The 20,151-nt window shown below is 48.6% G+C and overlaps 1 protein-coding gene across 2 annotated transcripts in view; it reads right to left on the reverse strand.

Annotated features, from left to right (window-relative positions):
* PLEKHM2 (pleckstrin homology and RUN domain containing M2) overlaps positions 1-20,151 on the reverse strand; it is a 50,517-nt gene that overhangs the window by 18,448 nt on the left and 11,918 nt on the right. For both annotated transcript variants that reach the window (XM_009448896.4, XM_513054.8), the window contains exon 2: positions 10-116. In XM_009448896.4, the coding sequence (XP_009447171.1) occupies positions 10-116 (107 nt within the window). The remainder of the gene's footprint in view (positions 1-9; positions 117-20,151) is intronic.

Here is a 20,151-nt window from a genome sequence, read left to right on the forward strand (position 1 = left end):
CCACCTTACCCGTACAGCAGGGCGTGGTCCAGGTGCTCACACAGACGCTGTAGGACCTTGTCATGGTTCCGGATGGCAGGGGTCTCATCCTCACATGCAGCAAAATAGCTCTGCAACTGAAAGAAAAAAAAAAAACCTCCAAATCAGAAATGGATTAAGAGGAAGGCTACAAAAGTTCTGGAATCAAGAAGGTGGCTAAAAAAAATTAGTCAAATGGTGTATCCACAATGACCAGCAGAGACGTCTACCTCAAACCACCCCTGTCCCAGCTGCTGCTCTGGCACTGGAGGTTCCAGCAGGCAACAGCTGTATCTTTACAGCCCAGTGCCCCAGAGGCACCCAGTGAGCAGTCCGCACAGTGACAACTTGAGGCTGGAGGGATCCACTGTCCATGCATGGGTCTCAAGTGGTGGCAAGCTTCAGGCCAGGGCCACAGCATGGCACAACTTCAGGGGCACTATGTATAGTGCTGTCTAGATCAATGCCACACAAACCCAGAGTTGGGGCATTGATACAGAGAGCACTAGACGTATTTTCCTCCCATTGTCAATAGACCTTTAAACTTTGCTTATTTTTTTGCCCTATTGAGAAATTTTTAATTTTTAGGCAGTCAAATCTGTCCATCTTTTCCTTTATAGTTTCCCATTTTTCCCAGTCATATTTTAGAAAAGTATCTTTTTTCTTTTCTTTTTGGTTGTTTGTTTTATTGAGACAAAGTCTTGTTCTGTTGCCCAGGCTGGAGTGCAGTGGCATGATCTCGGCTCACTGCAGCCTCTGCCTCCTGGGTTCAAGTGATTCTCCTGCCTCAGCCTCCCAAGTAGCTGGGATTACAGGTGCCCACCACCATGCCCAGCTAATTTTTTATCTTTAGTAGAGACGAGGTTTCGCCATGTTGGCCAGGCTGGTCTCAAGCTCCTGACCTCAGGTGATCCACCCACTTTGGCCTCCCAAAGTGCTGGGATTACAGGCGTGAGCCACTGTGCCCGGCCTGTTTGTTTTGAGACAGGGTCTCACTCTGTCATGCAGGCTGGAGTGCAGTGGTGTGATCACGGCTCGCTGCAGCCTCAATCTCCTGAATTCAAACAATCCTCCTTCATATCACAGTGGCCCCACTTGAAGCTACCCTCTGCATATACTAAGGGCCGATGGACTGGGGCACCTGCCCCACCAGCCTTCTTGCCAGCCTTCTTGACATGGAATACTAGAATTGCCTGCAATGCTGGATATGGATCTAGGTGCATGCAAGGCTCATGTTAAGCCCTACACCAAGAAGGACACCACTGTTCCTGGACTGGGCTGATAAAAGGAGATTTGGACAGTAGGTGAGATGAACTGCAGCACTGTGCAAACCCCACCAGGCTGGTGAGGGCAAGGGCAGCTCCATCAGCCTACTGAAGGACAAGAAAGCCCAGATATTGGACTGAGTTCACTGCAACCGCAGTTACAGAGAGAGGGCCCCTTTCAAGCACAGCTCTAGGAGAAAAGTCTCTCCAAGTTCATGTTAGCCATATCCTGTTCTGCTACTGCCTTTCCAATGGCCAGAAGGGAGTGGAACACAAGACAAGAGCACAGATGCCTGATCCTGATCTCAGGTTTAACCTCTTGGGACAAACGTATTCTCAAGTGTTTTCTGGAAGCAGTGGTAGAGATGGCCACAGCAGGCAAGATACATCAACCACACCAACAAGCATGTGCTCCTGGAGAGAGACCAACAATTCAGCTCCCACAACAAAAATAGCCTCTCTTCTCTGCAGCCCGGAACAAGCCTGGCAGGCCTGTCAGCCAGGACAAACCTCAGTCCTGCAGGGTCTTCCCTTCCCTTCCTCCCAGAGGCAGGCAAATCAGAGCACCAGAAGGAAAGATTTCTAGAGCTGAAAGAAAGAGGAATAAGCCTGCAAAAACTGCATAATCCCTCTCAGCAACAGCTGGAAACATTATTGCACACTTCAGTATTAAGTACGACCACACTGGGGTAGAGCTTTTTTTTTTTTTTTTTTTTTTTAATTTCAAAATCTGAGTAAATCTGAGATCAGAGAGCCTATAGACAGATGTTACAGCTGGAAGCATCCTTAGAGATCTAGTGCAATGTTCTAATTAAAAAACCAAAACAGGGCCGGGTGTGGTGGCTCACACCTGTAATCCCAGCACTTCGGGAAGCCAAGGCGGGTGGATCATGAGGTCAGGAGTTCAAGACCAGCCTGGCCAAGATGGTGAAACCTCATTCTCTACTAAAATACAAAAATTAGCTGGGTGCGGTGACAGGCACCTGTAATCCCAGCTACTCAGGAGGCTGAGGAAGGAGAATTGCTTGAACCCAGGCAGCAGAGGTTGCAGTGAGCTGAGATTGTGCCACTGCACTCCAGCCTGGGCAGCAGAGTGAGACTCTGTCTCCAAAAAAAAAAAAAAAAACAGGGCTGGGCTGCAGTGGCTCACGCCTGTAATCCCACCGCTTTGGGAGGCCGAGGTGGGCGGATCACGAGGTCAGGAGATCAAGACCATCCTGGCTAACATAGTGAAACCCCGTCTCTACTAAGCAAAATGCAAAAAATTAGCCAGGCGTAGTGGCAGGCGCCTGTAGTCCCAGCTATTCGGGAGGCTGAGGCAGGAGAATGGCAGGAACCCAGGAGGCGGAGCTTGCAGTGAGCCGAGATGGCGCCACTGCACTCCAGCCTGGGCAACAGAGCAAGACTCCTTCTCAAAAACAAAAAACAAACAAACAAACAAAAAACAGAATATTATTCATTCTCTTAAATTATAATTCCCACATGGAAAAGAATGTGTATATGTGTGTATTTACAGAGATGAGGTTAAGTCCCTCAATATGGTTTTTAGTTAAGTGACAGGACCCAGGGCTGGAACTCAGACTCTTTTCTCAGCTAAGATACCTTTAAAGAAAAATTATTCTGAAAACATTTGTTCATTGTAAAAATGGAAGCAACACAGGTGTGTATAAAGAATAAAGGCCCTCTTGCTCCCATTTACTATTGCCAACAGCTTGGTGTGCACGTATCCCCCCAACTCTTTTCCTGTATACACAGACCTAAGAAAAAAAGAAAAGAAAGAAAGAAAGAAAGAAACAAGAAAAAAAGGAATGCCATGAGTGGTGGCTCATGCCTGTAATCTCAACACTTTGGGAGGCCCGAGGCAGGAGGATCGTTTGAGGCCAGGAGTTTGAGACCAGCCTCAGCCACATAGCAAAACGCTGTGTCTACAAAAACAAACAAACAAACAAAAAATTAAAAATTAGCCAGGCGTGGTGGCTCACACCTATAATCCCAGCGCTTTGGGAGGCCAAGGCAGGCAAATCAGTTGAGGTCAGGAGTTTCAGACCAGCCTGGCTAACATGGTGAAACCCCGTCTCTACTAAAAATACAAAAATTAGCTGGGTGTGGTGGCACATTCCTGTAATCCCAGCTACTTGGGAGGCTGAGGCAGGAGAATCGCTTGACCCTAGGAGGTGGAGGTTGCAGTGAGCCAAGATTGCACCACTGCACTCCAGCCGGGGTGAAAAATAAAAATAAAAATAAGTTAGCTGGGCATGGTGGCATGCACCTATAGTCTCACCTACTTGGGAGGCTGAGGCAGGGGTCGGGGGAGGTATCCCTTGAGCCCAGGAGTTCAAGGTTGCAGTGAGCTGTAATGGCACCACTGCACTCCAGCCTGGAGCAAGAACTTGTCTCAAAAAAAAAAAAAAAGGAAAATAAGATCATGCTATATTCGTTCTGAAACTTGTTTTGCCTTTAAGGTATATCCATGTATATTTCCATACCATTATGATGTACCATACTTCAACCATTGTTAAATATGGATATCATATCCAGTTCCTGGACATAGCACATAATATTGCAGTGACCATTGTGCAGTCCTGTGTGGATGCTTCTGTATGGTGAGTGCCTGCAAGGGGAACTGCTGAGCCAATGGACAAATACATTCACAATCTGCCTGGGTCCTGCCACCTGCCCGTCTAGAATGTCTGACTGATTTACACTCCGACCATGCTGGCCAACACTGCATATAATTAGTCTAATTTTTTCCAGTCCATTTGGTGAAAAATAGTACATGTTTTAAATTGTACTTCTCTGATTAAAAGCGCAGTGGAACATCCGTATTAGCCACGTGTTTCTCTTCTTCTAGGAACTAAGTATTCACAGCCTTTGCCCAATCTTCCACTGGCTGCTTGTGTTTTTGTTATTTGTTGCAGCTTTTTTTTTTTTTTTTTTTGAGACGGAATCTTGCTCTTGTTGCCCAGGCTGGAGTGCAGTGGCGTGATCTCGGCTCACTGCAACCTCTGCCTCCCAGGTTCAAGCGATTCTCCTGCCTCAGCCTCCTGAGTAGCTGGGATTACAGGCATGTGCCACCGTGCCCGGCTAATTTTGTACTTTTAGTAGAGATGGGGTTTCTCCATGTTGGTCAGGCTGGTCTTGAACTCCCAACCTCAGATGATCCACCCGCCTCAGCCTCCCAAAGTGCTGGGATTACAGGCGTGAGCCACCACGCCCAGCCATGTTGCAGCTCTTTAAGGATTTAACCTAATGTGTTGTTATATATTATTTTCCCCCCCGTTATCAATTGACCTTTAAACTTCACTTGTCATTTTTTTGCCCTATTGAGAAAATTTTTAATTTTGATGCAGTCAAATCTACCAGTCTTTTCCTTTATAGTTTCCCATTTTTCCCAATGTAAGATTACAGAAGTGCCTTTTTTCTTTTTTTCTTTTTTTTTTTTTTGAGATGGAGCCTCGCTCTGTTGCCCAGGCTAGAGTGCACTGGCACAGTCTCGGCTCACTGTAGCCTGCGTCTCCCAGGTTCAGGTGATTCTCCTGCCTCAGCCTCCCAAGTAGCTGGGATCACAGGCACCTTCGACCACGCCTGGCTAATTTTTGTATTTTTTAGTAGAGATGGGGCTTTGCCATGTTGGCCAGGCTGGTCTCGAACTCCTGAGCTCAAGAGATCTGCCCACCTCAGCCTCCCAAAGTGTGGGGATTACAGGCATGAGCCACCACGGTTGGCCACAAAAGTGCCTTTTTTCTTTTATAGTTTTAGGACAATTTGATTTTGGTTTTTAGGTTTAGACCTTTTTTGTTTTTTCACTGCTGGTTTTTGGTCCCCTTATGTTTTTATTTATTTTATTTTATTTTTATTTTTGATAGAGACAGGGTCTCCCTATGTTGCCCAGGCTGCTCTCGAACTCCTGGGCTCAAGGGATCCTCCTGCCTTGGCCTCCCAAAATGCTAGGATTACAGGGGTGAGCCGTCATGCCCGGCCAGGTTCCCTTATGTTTAGATCTTTATATATGGCATGAGGTAAGGATCCAGCTTTATATATGGCATGAGGTAAGGATCCAGTTTCACTGTGTTGGCCAGGCTGGTCTCAAACTCCAGACCTCAGGTGATCTGCTTGCCTTGGCCTCCCAAAGTGTTGGGATTACAGGCATGAGCCATGGCACCCAGCCCTCGTATTTATTAATGTTAATTAATGGTCCAGCTCTTCCTAATCCTCTCACCTCAGCCTGCTGGGTAGCTGGAACTACAAATGCATGCCACTATGCCTGGCTGATTTGTGATGTAATATGCCCCTTTTAAAACTACTTCTTGTTGGCCTATTATATATTCCTGTGCTGGTCCTCCATTTAAAATTTTCACTTTATTCAGCATTTTGGTATGGGCAGAACAAGTCCACCCCAGCCCCCTCAACATTCTTTTTCAAAACTGTTTTGGTAGCTGGGTGCAGTGGCTTACGCCTGTAATCCCAGCACCTTGGGAGGCCAAAGCAGGCGGATCACCTGAGGTCAGGAGTTCGAGACCAGCCTGGCCAACATGGTAAAACTCTGTCTGTACTAAAAAAAATACAAAAATTAGCCGGGCCCCACCATGCCTGTAATCCCAGCTACTCGGGAGGCTGAGGCAGGAGAATTGCTTGAACTCGGGAGTTGGAGGTTGCAGTGAGCCGAGATCATGCCACTGCACTCCAACCTGCGCAGCCGAGTGAGACTCCGTTTCAAATAACAACAATAACAACAACAACAAAACTGTTTTGGCTGTTCTAGTACATTATTTTAATCAAATTTCACTACAATTTTCTTCTGGATTTGTACTAGAATTTTTTTTTTTTTTTTTTTGGAGATGGAGTCTCGCTCTGTCGCCCAGGCTGGAGTGCAGTGGCGCGATCTCGGCTCACTGCAAGCTCCGCCTCCCAGGTTTACGCCATTCTCCTGCCTCAGCCTCCCGAGTAGCTGGGACTACAGGCGCCCGCCACCATGCCCAGCTAATTTTTTGTATTTTTTTTAGTGGAGATGGGGTTTCACCACGTTAGCCAGGATGGTCTCGATATCCTGACCTCGTGATCTGCCCATCTCGGCCTCCAAAGTGCTAGGATTACAGGCATGAGCCACCGCGCCCGGCTTGTACTAGAATTATACTGAATCCAGAGATCATTTGGAGGAGGAAATAATATTGCAATATTGAGTCTTCCTATCCAGGAACATGGAGTCTTTTCCCCATTTATTCAGGTCTTCTGTTATATCCTTTGGTAATTTTTATAGCTTTCTTTAGGTATGTCCTGCACATTTATTTCAAGGTGGCTTGCATATCTACACATGATATTATGAGTTAGGAAGCAATCTGTGCCTTGAAACAATTTCTGCAAAAAGTACGGTACAAAGAGTGTATATGCCACGGTGGTGGAGAGAGAAGGCTCCGTAGGCAGGAAACCTGGGTCCAAAGTGTGGCTCTGCGACTACAGAGGTGGGCACCTTTGGCAAATTACTTAACTCTCTAACCCTCATTTTTTCTCATCTGCAAAATGGGTTATAAAACGACTATTTAGACCTGAGCTGTCCAATACAGTAGTCACTAGCCACATGTGGCTATTTAAAGACTTTGGGAGCTGGGTAGCAAAGCACATAAAGGTAAATAAACAGCAGTGGCACTCTCTTAGCTGTAATGAGGCCGCAGCTGGTAACCACCTCCCTCCCGCTCCAGTATCAGAAGGCTCTGAAAGAAGAGGAGTGGAAGGAAAGCAAACATCGAAGAAATGAGGACCCCAGAACAGAATTAATGGGGTGAGTATAACAAATATAACCCAGCCTGGAAGCACAATCCTCATCTTTTATGCCAAATTACTCTTTGGTTGCACTCAATACCTGCTGGTAGAGCTAATACCCACTACAATTAGGGCCATGATTTATTGAGTGCACACTCTGTGCATCAGGACGGTGGCAGAGCTGTTAAGAGTGTGGATTCTGGAGTCGGACAACTTGGTTTGAATGCTGACTCTGCCACTCATTCACTGTGTGACCTTGGGCAAGTTACCTAACCTCTCGAAACTCGTTTTCCTTGTCTGTAAAAATGGGCTTAGTAATAGGACCCTCCCTATAGGTTGCCATGAGGGTTCATAATGCTTATACTATGTTTACCAAGTACATGATACATCATAAACACTTAACAAATGTTAGCAGCTATGATGACGATGACACACTTTTCAAACGTAATTTAATCACCACCGCAACCCCGTAAGTAGGTCACAGAGCTAGTAAGGGGCAGAGACAGATTTTAAACCCAGGTCTTTTCATCAAACCTGGGTTGGAGGTCCCAGAATGAATAATGTATGTAAAATGTTAGACTCTAGCCAGGCATGGTGGCTCACGAGTATAATTCCAGCTCTTTGGGAGGCCAATGAAGGAGGATCATTAGAGGCCAGGAGTTTGAGACCAGCCTGGGCAATATAGCAAGACCCCATCTCTATTTTAAAAAACTTTTTTGTAAAGTTAGACTCTATTTAAATCCCCTCCTAATACGTTTTAGGGGAATCCAAGAAAGAAAAATGCCGTTCCGGGCCGGGCGCAGTGGTTCACGCCTGTAATCCCAGCACTTTGGGAGGCCGAGGCAGGTGGATCACAAGGTCAAGAGATCGAGACCATTCTGGCCAACATGGTGAAACCCCATCTCTACTAAAAATACAAAAATTAGCCGGGCGTGGTGGTGTGCACCTGTAGCCCCAGCTACTCGGGAGGCTGAGGCAGAAGAATTGCTTGAACCAGGGAGGTGGAGGTTGCAATGAGCTGAGATCGTGCCACTGCACTCCAGTCTGGCGACAGAGCGAGACTCCATAAAAAAAAAGAAAAAAGAAAAATGCAGTTCCCTCTCTTTTAAATCATGAGAACTGGCCAGGTGCAGTGGCTCACGCTGGTAATCCCAGCACTTTGGGAGGCTGAGGCAGGTGGATCACTTGAGGTCAGGAGTTCAAGACCAGCCTGGCCAACACAGTGAAACCCCATCTCTACTAAAAATACAAAAATTAGCTGGGAATAGTGGTGGGTGCCTGTAATCTCAGCTACTCGGGAGGCTGAGGCAGGAGAATCACTTGAACCCAGGGGGTGGAGGTCACAGTGACCTGAGATCACGTCACTGCACTCCAGCCTAGGCGACAAGAGTGAGACTCCATCTCAAAAAAATATAAACTATGAGAACTAAAAGCCCATGGTAGACATGAGCTCAGAGTCTTCTCCAGTTCTGCTTCTTGGAAGACAGACCAAGGAGAGCAGCCAGGGTGGCTTCCCTACCAACAGCCCTTGCTGGTACAGTCTCTGTCCTTTGGCCCCACACTGGCATCTCCCGAGTGAGGATGTGTCTTGTCAGTTTTAAAAAAAGCTGCAGCTGCTCCAGGAGGGGCTTTCCCCACTTCTGGGAAGAAGTTCATTCTGCTGATCAGACTGCCAAGTGGTTCTGAGTGTTTCCTTTCTGTTCATGTGGATTTTGGGGAAAGGCAGAAAATCTCAGAATTCGTGGGAGTCTAGGGCAGGGTGGCTAGGGGACCACCTCCATGTTTTGTGTGTAAAGTTTTATTGGAACACAGCCACTCCCATCGGCTCACGTGTCACCTGTGGCTGCTTTTGTGCTATGACGGCAAGTGGAGCAGTGTTTTTAGAAACAGGTCTCACTTTGTTGCCCAGGCTGGAGTGCAGTAATGCAATCACAGCTCACTGCAGCCTCAACCTACCGGGCTCAGGTGATCCTCCCAGCTCAGCCTCCCAAATAGCTGAGACTACAGGTATGTACCACCACACCTGGCTAATTTTTTTGTGTGTGTGTATTTTTTTTGTAGAGATGGAGTTTTGCTATGTTGTCTAGGCTGGTCTTAAACTCCTGAGCTCAAGTGATCCTCCTGCCTCAGCCTCTCAAATTCTAGGGATTACAGGTATAAGCCATGGTGCCCAGCCCAAAGCCTACACTTTAAGCACTCTTTTTTTTTTTTGAGACGGAGTCTGTCTCAGAGACCGCATGGCCTGTACAGCATGAACTATTTAGCACCCGGCTCTTTACAGAAGAAGCATGCTGGCCCTCGGTCTGGAGCCTGCAGCAGAGGTGGCAAGGAATGCACACTTGTGATAGGCTCGGCTGAGGAGCTGCCTCTTGCTCAAAGCTCAGTTCAGCAGTGGCCAGAAGGGGAGGCTCAAGCCGTGAAGGGTCACATATTTCAACACACAGTTACTGAGCACCTGCTATGTACATATCAGACACGGTGGCAGAGATAAATTAGTGCAAATGTATAATATGGCATCAGGGAGTAGTAAGTGCTATGAAAAAAATGAAGCAGGGTGTGGAAATCTGTTATAAATACGGAGCCCCCAGAGGGAAAAAAATAAATACAGAAGCCGGGCACAGTGGCTCACGCCTGTAATGCCAGCACTTTGGGAGGCTGAGGCAGGTGGATCACCTGAGGTTAGGAGTTCGAGACCAGCCTGACCAACGTGGTGAAACCCCGTCTCTATTTAAAATACAAAAAATTAGCCAGGCATGGTGGCGCACACCTGTAATCCCAGCTACTCGGGAGGCTGAGGCAGGAGAATCATTTGAACCTGGGAGGCAGAGGTTGCAGTGAGCCGAGATCGTGCCACTGCACTCCAGCCTGGGCAACAAGAGCAAAACTCCAACTCAAAAAATATTAATAAAAACAAACAAACAAACAAATAAGGAGCCAAGAAGATCTCCCTGAGGAAATGGCTATTGTGGCATCCGGGGGGAAAGTATTCCGGTTAGAGGAACAGCAGGGGCAACAGTGAGGAGCCTGGTGTGGCTGGAGCTCAGGGAGTGAGGGGTGAGCAGCATGAGATGAGGTCAAGAAGGCAGCTGAGGGCCGGATCATGCACAGCCACACAGGCCGTGCGAGGGGCTTTGCGTTTCATTACCAGTTTGATGGGAAGCTGTTGGCAGGTGAGAACAGGAAAGTACATAACTCGATGTCACTATTACAAAGCTGCTATAGCTTCTTGCTTGTTTTTTGAGACAGGGTCTTGCTCTGTCACCCAGGCTGGAGTGCAATGGCGCGATCTTGGCTCACTGCAGCCTCTGCCTCAATCGATCCTCCCACTTCAACCTCCCGAGTAGCTGGGACTGCAGGTGTGCGACACCACAGCAGGCTAGTTTTTCTGTTTTGTAGAGATGGGGTCTCATCATGTTGCCCAGATTGGTCTTGAACTCCTGGGTCAAGCAATCCACCCACCTCGGCCTCCCAAAGTGCTGGGATTACAGGCGTGAGCCACCATATCCGGCCTTGCCATAGTTTCTGTATGGTGAGTAGACAGACTGTGAAAGGCCAGGGTGGAGGCAGAGGCTGGTTAGGAGGCTAGCAGCCCCGACAATGGGAAAATGGGGGCTGGGAGCTGACTACAGTGTAGAGGACAGGAGAAGGGGTCAGATACAGGGTCTGAAGGCAGAGCCGCAGAGATTTAGCGATGGATTAAATGTGGGGCATGAGGGAAAAGGAGGAGCCAGCAACAGTTCTGAGGTATGGTCTGAGCAGGTGAACGGCAGCCGTTTCTGGATCAGGTGGAGTTCAGCTCTGGCATAAGTTCAGAACACCTATCCGACATCTATGTGGAGGCCGGGCACAGTGGCTCACGCCTATAATCCCAGCGCTTTGGGAGGCCGAGGTGGGTGGATCGTCTGAGCTCAGGAGTTGGAGACCAGCCTGGGCAACATGGCAAAACTCTACCTCAGCAAAAATACAAAAAATTAGTCGGACATGATGGCACGATACACTTGTAGTCCCAGCTACTCAGGAGGCTGAAGTAGGAGAATCGCTTGAGTCTGGGAGGTAGAGGTTGCAGTGAGCCAAGATTGCACCACTGCACTCCAACTAGGTGATAGAGTGAGACCCCATCTCAAAAAAAAAAAAAAAAAAAAAAAAAAAGATATCTACGTGGAGACATCAAGGACACAGCTGTGGAAATGGATCTGAAGTTCAGGGGCAGGGGGGTGCCGCCAGCCACTGAAAGCCGTGAGTGTGCAGCAGGAGGAGCGTCTGAGTACTGAGCCGCCAGGGCTGCGTTAGCCCAGGGGTCCTCACCCACGCAGCCCAACAATGCCCGGGCCCCTTTCCAGACCAATGACATCAGAAACTCTGGAGTCAGGGCACAAGAAGCAGCACTGTCACACTCCAGGTAATCCTGATGCCTGGCCCGGGCTGAGGATCGCTGTCTTAGACCACGAAGGCACAGCCAGCGAGGTGGGCAGAAAACGTGGGCAGTATGTGCTCCAGAAGCCCAGTGAGGAAAGTTTCCCAAGGGCAGGTGTGGTCAGTCGCCAGGGTCATGGCAGCAGGGGCCTAAAAGGGAGGTGCTGGGACCATGAGGAAAGCACATGGGCACAGGGGCAGGGGCAGCAGCCTGATGGGCACTCATCACGGAGGGCAGGAGCTTGCGTGGATCCCGCATCAGCAAATGAGGCATTTAAACATGGCAGTGATGAGGCAGCTGGAACTTGAAACAGCAAATATTTGATGATATTGAGGAAAAGTTATTGTGAATTTTTTGTAATACTGGGTCATGTGAGAAAAGAATCCTCATTTTTTAACAATACGTACTGAAATATTTATGGATGTCTGGAAATCTGTTTCAAAATAATAGAGGGCTGGTGGTATAGACTGTCCGGTGATGATACGAGCTGAACATGGGGCTTCGGTATGCCATTCTGCCTATTTTGGGTCAGAAGAGGGGGTGAGGGAAGTGGAAGAACAGAGAGGAAGAGGAAGAAAGGAAGGGAGGAAGGGAGGGAGGGAGGGACGGAGGGAGTGGAGGGAGAGACAGTAAATACAGAAAATCCCTTTGACCAGTTTTGCCAAAAGAGTGGCAGGAAAAACAGGGTAGAGTAAAGAAATACAGTCCTTGCCCAGGAAAGACAGGATGGGACCCCTCTGGCCACAAAGGAGAGTCCACAAGCAGGTGGGCCAGTGTGCTCCGTGGTGGGAGGATGAAAAAGTTGTCATCAGAAGAAAATTCAAAAGTAAGCAAGGTCAGCTGAGAATGAAGAGAGATTCAGATTTAAGGTAATGTTTTAAACATGGTGGTTCCCTAAGGTCCACGGACTCTGAGGCCTCTGTCTCAAAGGCATGTTCCCAGACCACGCTCTAGACCTGCTCAGCTGCTCTCCTGTCCCTGCTGCTGATTTTTCGGTTGTGCTCAGGCACCAGGGCCGGGAAGAGCTAGCTCAGCTCATCCCAGACTCTCCCAAAGCCAGGAGCACGGGGCTCCCAGGCGCTCTGGGAAGGCTGGGCGTCACAAGACTGCTTCGGGGAAGTGTGGGTGGTACACTCCAACAAGCCAAGAAATGCCTGACTCAGAGAATTTTAATCAGGGTGAGTCCCACTCTCTGCTCTGAGCTGCCACAGCCCGGCCTTCTCTGTCCCGTCTCTCTCTGATCTTCATACACCCACAAAACAATTTCTAGTACTATGGTTGATACGAAGAAATCCTTCCAGATTGGTCTCTAATAATTAACTCAAAGGTGGCTGTGAAAGACGATAAACAGCCAAATGAACATAAGACAGTTCCAAGTGACGTCCTTCCTTTCTCCCTCGTCAGACAAGGTCAAAAAGAGGCTGCAACCCTGCCCAGCCCAAAAGAGGGGCGATCTGGATTCTAACTCTGCTGTCAACTCGCAAGTTATACTAGGGGAGCAGGGGTCACACTTCCCTATTTACAGAGCAGGATAAAAATGCCTGCTCCAACAACAACAGGAGAGGCTGGACAGATGGCTGTAAGCGTGCCTGTTTAACTGCCTGGCCACTGTGGGGCTCCACCGCTGCGCCTGCCCCATCCCTGCTCAGCCACCGCAGACACAGACCTAAGGATACCTAAGAAACCTTGCCTGGCCCGGCCCGGCCTGGCAGTTACGACTCTCCTGTGATGCCCAGGGAGAAGGCCACCAGGTAACAGCAGCCTCCCTGTGGGCTCCATGGAGACCAAACGTTATTTACACAAGAGTGTTTGGAAGAGCCTCAGCAGGACAGGTCTAGGAGGTGGAAATCCAAAAACAGAATAGACCCCACCTGAGGGCTGGGCGCTGTGGCTCACGCCTGTAATTCCAGCACTTTGGGAGGCTGAGTCAGCAGGAGTATTGCTTGAAGCCAGAAGTTTGAGACCAGCTGGGCAATACAGCAAGACCCTGTTTCTAGCAACTTTTTTTTTTTTTAAAGTTAGCTGGGCGTGGTGGTGCATACCTGTAGTCCCAGCTACTCGGAAGGCTAAGGCAGGAGGATCGCTTGAGCCCAGGAGCTGGAGGCTGCAATGTGCCATGATCACACCTCTGTACTCCAGCCTGGGCAACAGAGTGAGACCCTGCCTCGAAAAAAAAAAAAAAAAAAAGGCTGGGCACAGTGGCTTATGCCTGTAATCCCAGCACTTTGGGAGGCCAAGGCGGAGAGATCACTTGAGGTCAGGAGTTCGAGACCAGCCTAACCAATATGATGAAACCCCATCTCTACTAAAAATACAAAAATTAGCTGGGCGTGGTGGTGCACATGCCTGTAATCCCAGCTACTTGGGAGGCTGAGGCAAAAGAATTGCTTGAACCTGGGAGGCGGAAGTTACAGTGAGCTGAGATTGTGCCACTGCACTCCAGTCTGGGCAACAGAGCAAGGCTACATCTCAAAAAAAGAAAAAAAAAAACCCACCTGAAGAATGGGTGGATTACCACCCACCTCACCTCCAATCACCTCTTTAAGGATTACTTCCACGATGGCCACAGCTAAGTAAGCTCATCTCAACCTCTGAGCCAGACTGCACTGCAGGGGCCCTCTTGGTCCACTGAGTCCTGGAGGCTGCCCCTCACATGGCGATGCTGTAGGTACAAGGTGGGTGAGGACGCGTCCCATGGAAAGTGACATGCCACTGCCCACCTTGCGTCTGGGAATTCTACTCACAGCATGGTCACTGGTTGGGCAAAGTGCCCCTCTGGTCTCACAGACATTCCTCCCTTACAAGGCAGATCCCCAGGGGAAAGGTGGAGCTCAAGCTACCTGCTGTCATTTACCTTTGGGCGACCCGTCCGTATCAGTGACAGCTGGAGAAGGGCCATGTGGTTGCAACTACTGAATGTCCCTTCAGGGAGGCCACCATAACGACTACCCCCCCGAGCTTGCATCAGCAGTTTGCTGCAGCTTCAGGCGCAGCCTCTTGTGAATGTAAGGGAAGGGCCAGTGCTCGCCATCCATCCCCTCAGAAAGACACAGGGAGCAGAAAATAAACAAACAAGTGAGGCAGGCAGGCTGGGGTCTTTTTTTTTTTCTTTTTTGAGAGGGATTCTCGCTGTGTTCCCCAGGCTGGAGTGCAGTGGCGCAATCTCGGCTCACTGCAAGCTCCGCCTCCCGGGTTCACACCATTCTCCTGCCTCAGCCTCCCAAGCAGCTGGGACTACAGGCACCCGCCACCACGTCCAGCTAAATTTTTTGTATTTTTAGTAGAGACTGGGTTTCACCATGTTAGCCAGGATGGTCACGATCTCCTGACCTCGTGATCCACCTGTCTTGGCCTCCCAAAGTGCTGGGATTACAGGCGTGAGCCACCGTGCCCGGCCAGCTGGGGTATTTTAAGTCTTAGCCAAGCTTCCTAAGACTAATAATACCTTTTTTTTTTTTTCTTTTTTCTTTTTTTGAGATGGAGTTGTGCTCTTGTTGCCCAGGCTGGAATGCAATGGCACGATCTTGCCTCACTGCAACCTCCGCCTCCCAGGTTCAGCCGATTCTCTTGCCTCAGCCTCCCGAGTAGTTGGGATTACAGGCACCTGCCACCATGCCCAGCTAATTTTTTGTATTTTTAGTAGAGATGGGGTTTCACTATATCGGTCAGGCTGGTCTCAAACTCCTGACCTCAGGTGATCCACCTACCTCGGCCTCACCAAGTGCTGGGATTACAGGCATGAGCCACCGCACCCAGCTAATAACATAACCCCACCCCCTTTTTTTTTTTTTTTTTTTTTTTTTTTTGAGACAGAGTTTCACTCTTGTTGCCCAGGCTGGATTGCAATGGCATGATCTCGGCTCACTGCAACCTCCGCCTCCTGGGTTCGAGCGATTCTCCTGCCTCAGCCTCCTGAGTAGCTGGGATTACAGGCGTCCACCACCAACATGGCTAATTGTTTTGTATTTTTAGTAGAGACAGGTTTTCACCATCTTGGCCAGGATGGTCTTGAACTCCTGACCTCATGACCTACCTGCCTCGGCCTCCCAAAGTGCTGGGATTACAGGCGTGAGCCACCGCGCCCGGCTAATAACACCCCATTTTCATGGGATCCAAGGAATAAATCACTACTGCCAGCAGCACTTCTGTAGAGACTCTCCTCTGCGATCTAAGACAAGGCTGGGTGCTGGCCAGGGCTGAGGAATTTCATTATCAAAGAGCAGAAGAGCCCTTAGAAACCATTTGGTTAGGAAACAGAGTTTCCTGGGGCCTCCCATTCAGTAAGAATGTCCTGCCCTGTGCAGAAGGGTGTGTGAAGGGAGTTGGAGTTAAGGAGAGGGAGAGGGAGAAGTTATCAGTGAATGAAACTGACTACTGAATGTAATGAAAATCAGAAAAATAATCACTTAGCCACAACCCTCATTTTATAGGCAGGGAGACCGGAGCCCAGGGAGACAGGGGCACTTCCTGCACACCCTAGCTTTGGCCAGCGTCCTACCACTGTACTGCAGAGTCTTGGCCAGGTGTGCTCACACACAGGGGTAGCTACTTCTGGAGCTCCTTCTGCTTCATCCCACCTGGAGATAAAGCAGTCGGGACATCAGCTGCCACCACCCCAGAAGTGCTCATCCCAGCCTGGGTGACAGAGCGAGACTCTGTCTCTAAAAATAAAATTAAAAACAAAAACAAAAACAAAAAAAACTGAGCAGGGCAGAGCAGCAGGGGCCATGGGCTATCCCCAGGGCTTCAGCGATGGGGCTCTGCAGGATTTAGGGGACCACATCAGGAATGTCCCAGTTGCTTCCCTCCTAGACAACATGAGATGTCAACAGAGGCTTCAGCTGCTGGGTGCCTGCCGCTTCACCAGCCCCAGGGAACTGCAATGCTTCCGATGTACACTGCTAATTTTATTTTTGTTGTTTTTTTTTTTTGAGATGGGGGCTCACTATGTTGCCCAAGCTGGAGTGCAGTGGCTCATCACAGGCACAATCATAGTGCACTACAGTCTCGAACTCCTGGGCTCAAGCAATCCTTCCACCTCAGCCTTCCATGTAGCTGGGACTATAGGCGCACACCACCATGCCCAGCCTACTCTCCTAGATTAATATATTTATGTAATATAATAATAGAGATGGAGTCTCACTATATTGCCCAGGCCAGTCTTGAACTCCTGGGCTCAAGCGATCCTCCCACCTTATCATCATACCCGGCCCACTCTCCTATTTATTTATTTTAATAATAGAGATGTGGTAAAGACACATGCACACGTATGTTTATTGTGGCACTATTCACAATAGCAAATACTTGGAACCAACCCAAATGTCCATCAATGATAGACTGGATTAAGAAAATGTGGCACATATACACCATGGAATACTATGCAGCCATCAAAAAGGATGAGTTCATGTCCTTTGCAGGGATATGGATGCAGCTGGAAACCATCATTCTGAGCAAACTATCACAAGGACAGAAAACCAAACACTGCATGTTCTCCTTCATAGGTGGGAACTGAACAATGAGAACACTTGGACATGGGGCGGGGAACATCACACACTGGGGCCCATCGTGAGGTGGGGGGCAGGGGGAGGCATAGCATTAGGAGAAATACCTAATGTAAATGACGAGTTAATGGGTGCAGCAAACCAACATGGCACATGTACACCTATGTAACAAACCTGCACACCTATGTAACAAACCTGCACATTGTGCACATGTACCCTAGAAATTAAAGTATAAAATAATAATAACAATAATAAAATAATAGAGATGGGGTCTCACTATATTGCCCAGGCTGGTCTCAAACTCCTGGGCTCAAGTGATCCTCCTGCCTTGGCCTCCTAAAATCCTGGGATTACAGGCATGACCCACTGCGTCAAGCCTACTCTCCTAATTTTAAAATCCTTCACCTGAGGTTCCACTGCACCATAGCCTAGAAAATATTTCATTCTCAATGGCAATCAAATTATAGTGAATTATAGAGCAAGAGAGCCCAGAAATCACCCCTGCATAAGAACCAATCAGAGATCTTGCAATTCAAAAACAATGAGGCTAGTTGCTCTATATGAAACATGTTGGCCAGGCACAGCGGCTCACACCTATAATCCCAGCACTCTGAGAGGCTGAGGTGGGTGGATCACCTGAGGTCAGGAGTTCAAGACCAGCCTGGCCAACATGGTGAAACCCTGTCTCTGCTAAATATACAAAAAATTAGCCAGGTGTGGTGGTGCGCACCTGTAATCCCAGCTACTTGGGAGGCTGAGACAGGAGAATCACTTGAACCCAGGAGGCAGAGGTTACAGTGAGCCAAGATTGCACTATTGCACTCCAGCCTGGGCATCAGAGCAAGACTATGTAAAAAAAAAAAAAAAAAAGAAAGAAAGAAAAACAAAAATGCTGTTGGCTGGGAGTGGTGGCTCACACCTATAATCCCAGCATTTTGGGAGCCCAAGGCAGGAAGTTCGCTTGAGCCCAGGAGTTCAAGACCAGCCAGGGCAACATAGCAAGACCCCTGTCCCTACAAAATACTAAAAAATTAGCCAGGCCTGGTGGCACACACCTATAGTCCCAACTACTTGGGATGATGAGGCGGGAGGATTGCTCTAGCCCAGGAGCTTGAGGTTGCAGGGAGTTATGGTTGTGTACTGCAGCCTGGGTGACAGAGCAAGACCCTGTCTCTAAAAATAAAAAATAAAAAATAAAATATTAAAAAGAAAAATGCTGTCCTTCAGTGATGTCTTAGAAGGGCAGTCAATGCCCCAGCCAGGAAGGGCGTGTGCCCAGACTGGGTGGCATCCTGGGTCTGGTAAAGTCCCCCAACGTGTAGAGCTGTCATAAAGGGTTTATCCACCATGGGACTGCATCGATCTTTAAGCAAGTTTGGTGAAATCAATGCTTCTTAACCATTCATTTGCCACTAAATACAGCAGCTAATTGCACAGGTTTCTTTGCCCACCTCCGAAATTACTGCTCATTAGTCCTTCTGCTGGAGAGTTGGTAGACTCTCTGCTTTACTGGCAGCTCTATTGAAAGATATGCAGGGGGTGACCAGCCTGGGCAACATGGCGAGACCCTGTCTCTACTAAATGTACAAAAAAAAAAAAATTAGCTGGGCATGGTGGCATACACCTGTAGTCCCAGCTACTTGGTAGGCAGAGGCTGCAGTAGCTGTGATTGCACCACTGCATCCCAGTCTGGGTGACAGAGTGAGACCCTGTCTCAAGAAAAAGAAAGACATGCAGGGGGAAAGCTGGAAAAAAGCAGGTACTTGAATTATCTGTGCATTTCATTTTTCTGTGGATTTCATTTTTCTGTGCTTTCTTTGTGGTGTAGGAAAAATGACAGCTGAAAGTGACTAGCCTACTTGGGCACAGATCTCTAGCATAATTGACAGAACATGGTTTCCAAAAGCAGCTAAATGCTTCCTCTTCCCGGAAGGGGAGTGTGCAAGCCTCAAGGTACTATGATTACTCTGGCTCAGAACTCAGCACAGGGATTGACTTCTTACGGAGGGACCGAGGACTCCTCTTAAGGTGGGGAGAAAACTGCTAAGAGGTTCTGCCAAGGGGCCCCTCAGCGAACACCAGAGACCTAGAAGCCAGCCAATGGCCTGAAAAACAGAGTGCACACGATTCTACTCCATTCTTCTACTGCTGGGACGGAAGCAGGAGCTGGCAGAGACCCTGAGCTCGGTTTTCTGAGCTCTGCACGCTCAGTGTTGTGTGTGGCACTGGCGGAGGAGAAGGGAGTTTTTCAAAGCCTCATTTTAACCAGGCTTTCAAAGCACAGAAGCTTCAGCTGGCGTGTTCATCTTTCACTTCCCTTTTCCTCTCCTGTGCCTACACCACCACCTCATGAGTGCCTCCCCCACCCAGACAACCCAAGTATGGCCAAGGGAAATGCTCACCCTGTCACTGTCTAAATCACAATGTTAGGCTGGGGGATCCTGGGGGGACCCTTGCTGCCATTCCAAGGCCCGTGCAATACAGTCAGATATTCTACAGGCTGAAAACGTAAATACAAGGCTAGAAAGCATGATGGACCTTCCTGGATTACAAATCCATAATGGATAGTAAAGGACATTAGGGAGGACTTGGGGTGTACACCTATCCCACTGCAATTTGTTTGATGTCTGTCTCCTCTTCCAGAATGTCTGCCCCATGGGGGAAGGAGCTTGGTAGGATTTGCTCACTGTTGATTCCTATGACGAGAAGAGTGCTCAGCACATAATACTCACTCAACAAATATTTGTGCCCAGGCGCGGTGGCTCATGCCTGTAATCCCAACACTTTGGGAGGCCGAGGCGGGCGGATCACCTGAGGTCAGGAGTTCGAGACCAGCCTGACCAATATGATGAAACCCCGTCTCTACTAAAAATACAAAAATTAGCCGGGCGTGGTGGCGGGCGCCTATAATCCCAGCTACTTGGGAGGCTGAGACAGAAGAATTGCTTGAACCCAGGAGGCGGAGGTTGCAGTGAGCCAAGATTGTGCCACTGTATTCCAAGCCTGGGCAAGAAGAGCAAAACTCCGTCTCAAAACAAAACAAAACAATAAAAACAAATATTTGTTAGGTGGTTTTACGGAGGACTGGCCCCCAGACTGACCCATGGGGACGTGTTATCTGTTACTTCAAGACCAACACCATGGAGAAGGAAAAGGGTCAGAGAAATGGGAAAGAGCAAGAGCCAGAAAATGGTTC

This window comes from Pan troglodytes, chromosome 1 (genome assembly GCF_028858775.2).
Source record: "Pan troglodytes isolate AG18354 chromosome 1, NHGRI_mPanTro3-v2.0_pri, whole genome shotgun sequence".
Lineage (NCBI taxonomy): Eukaryota > Metazoa > Chordata > Mammalia > Primates > Hominidae > Pan > Pan troglodytes.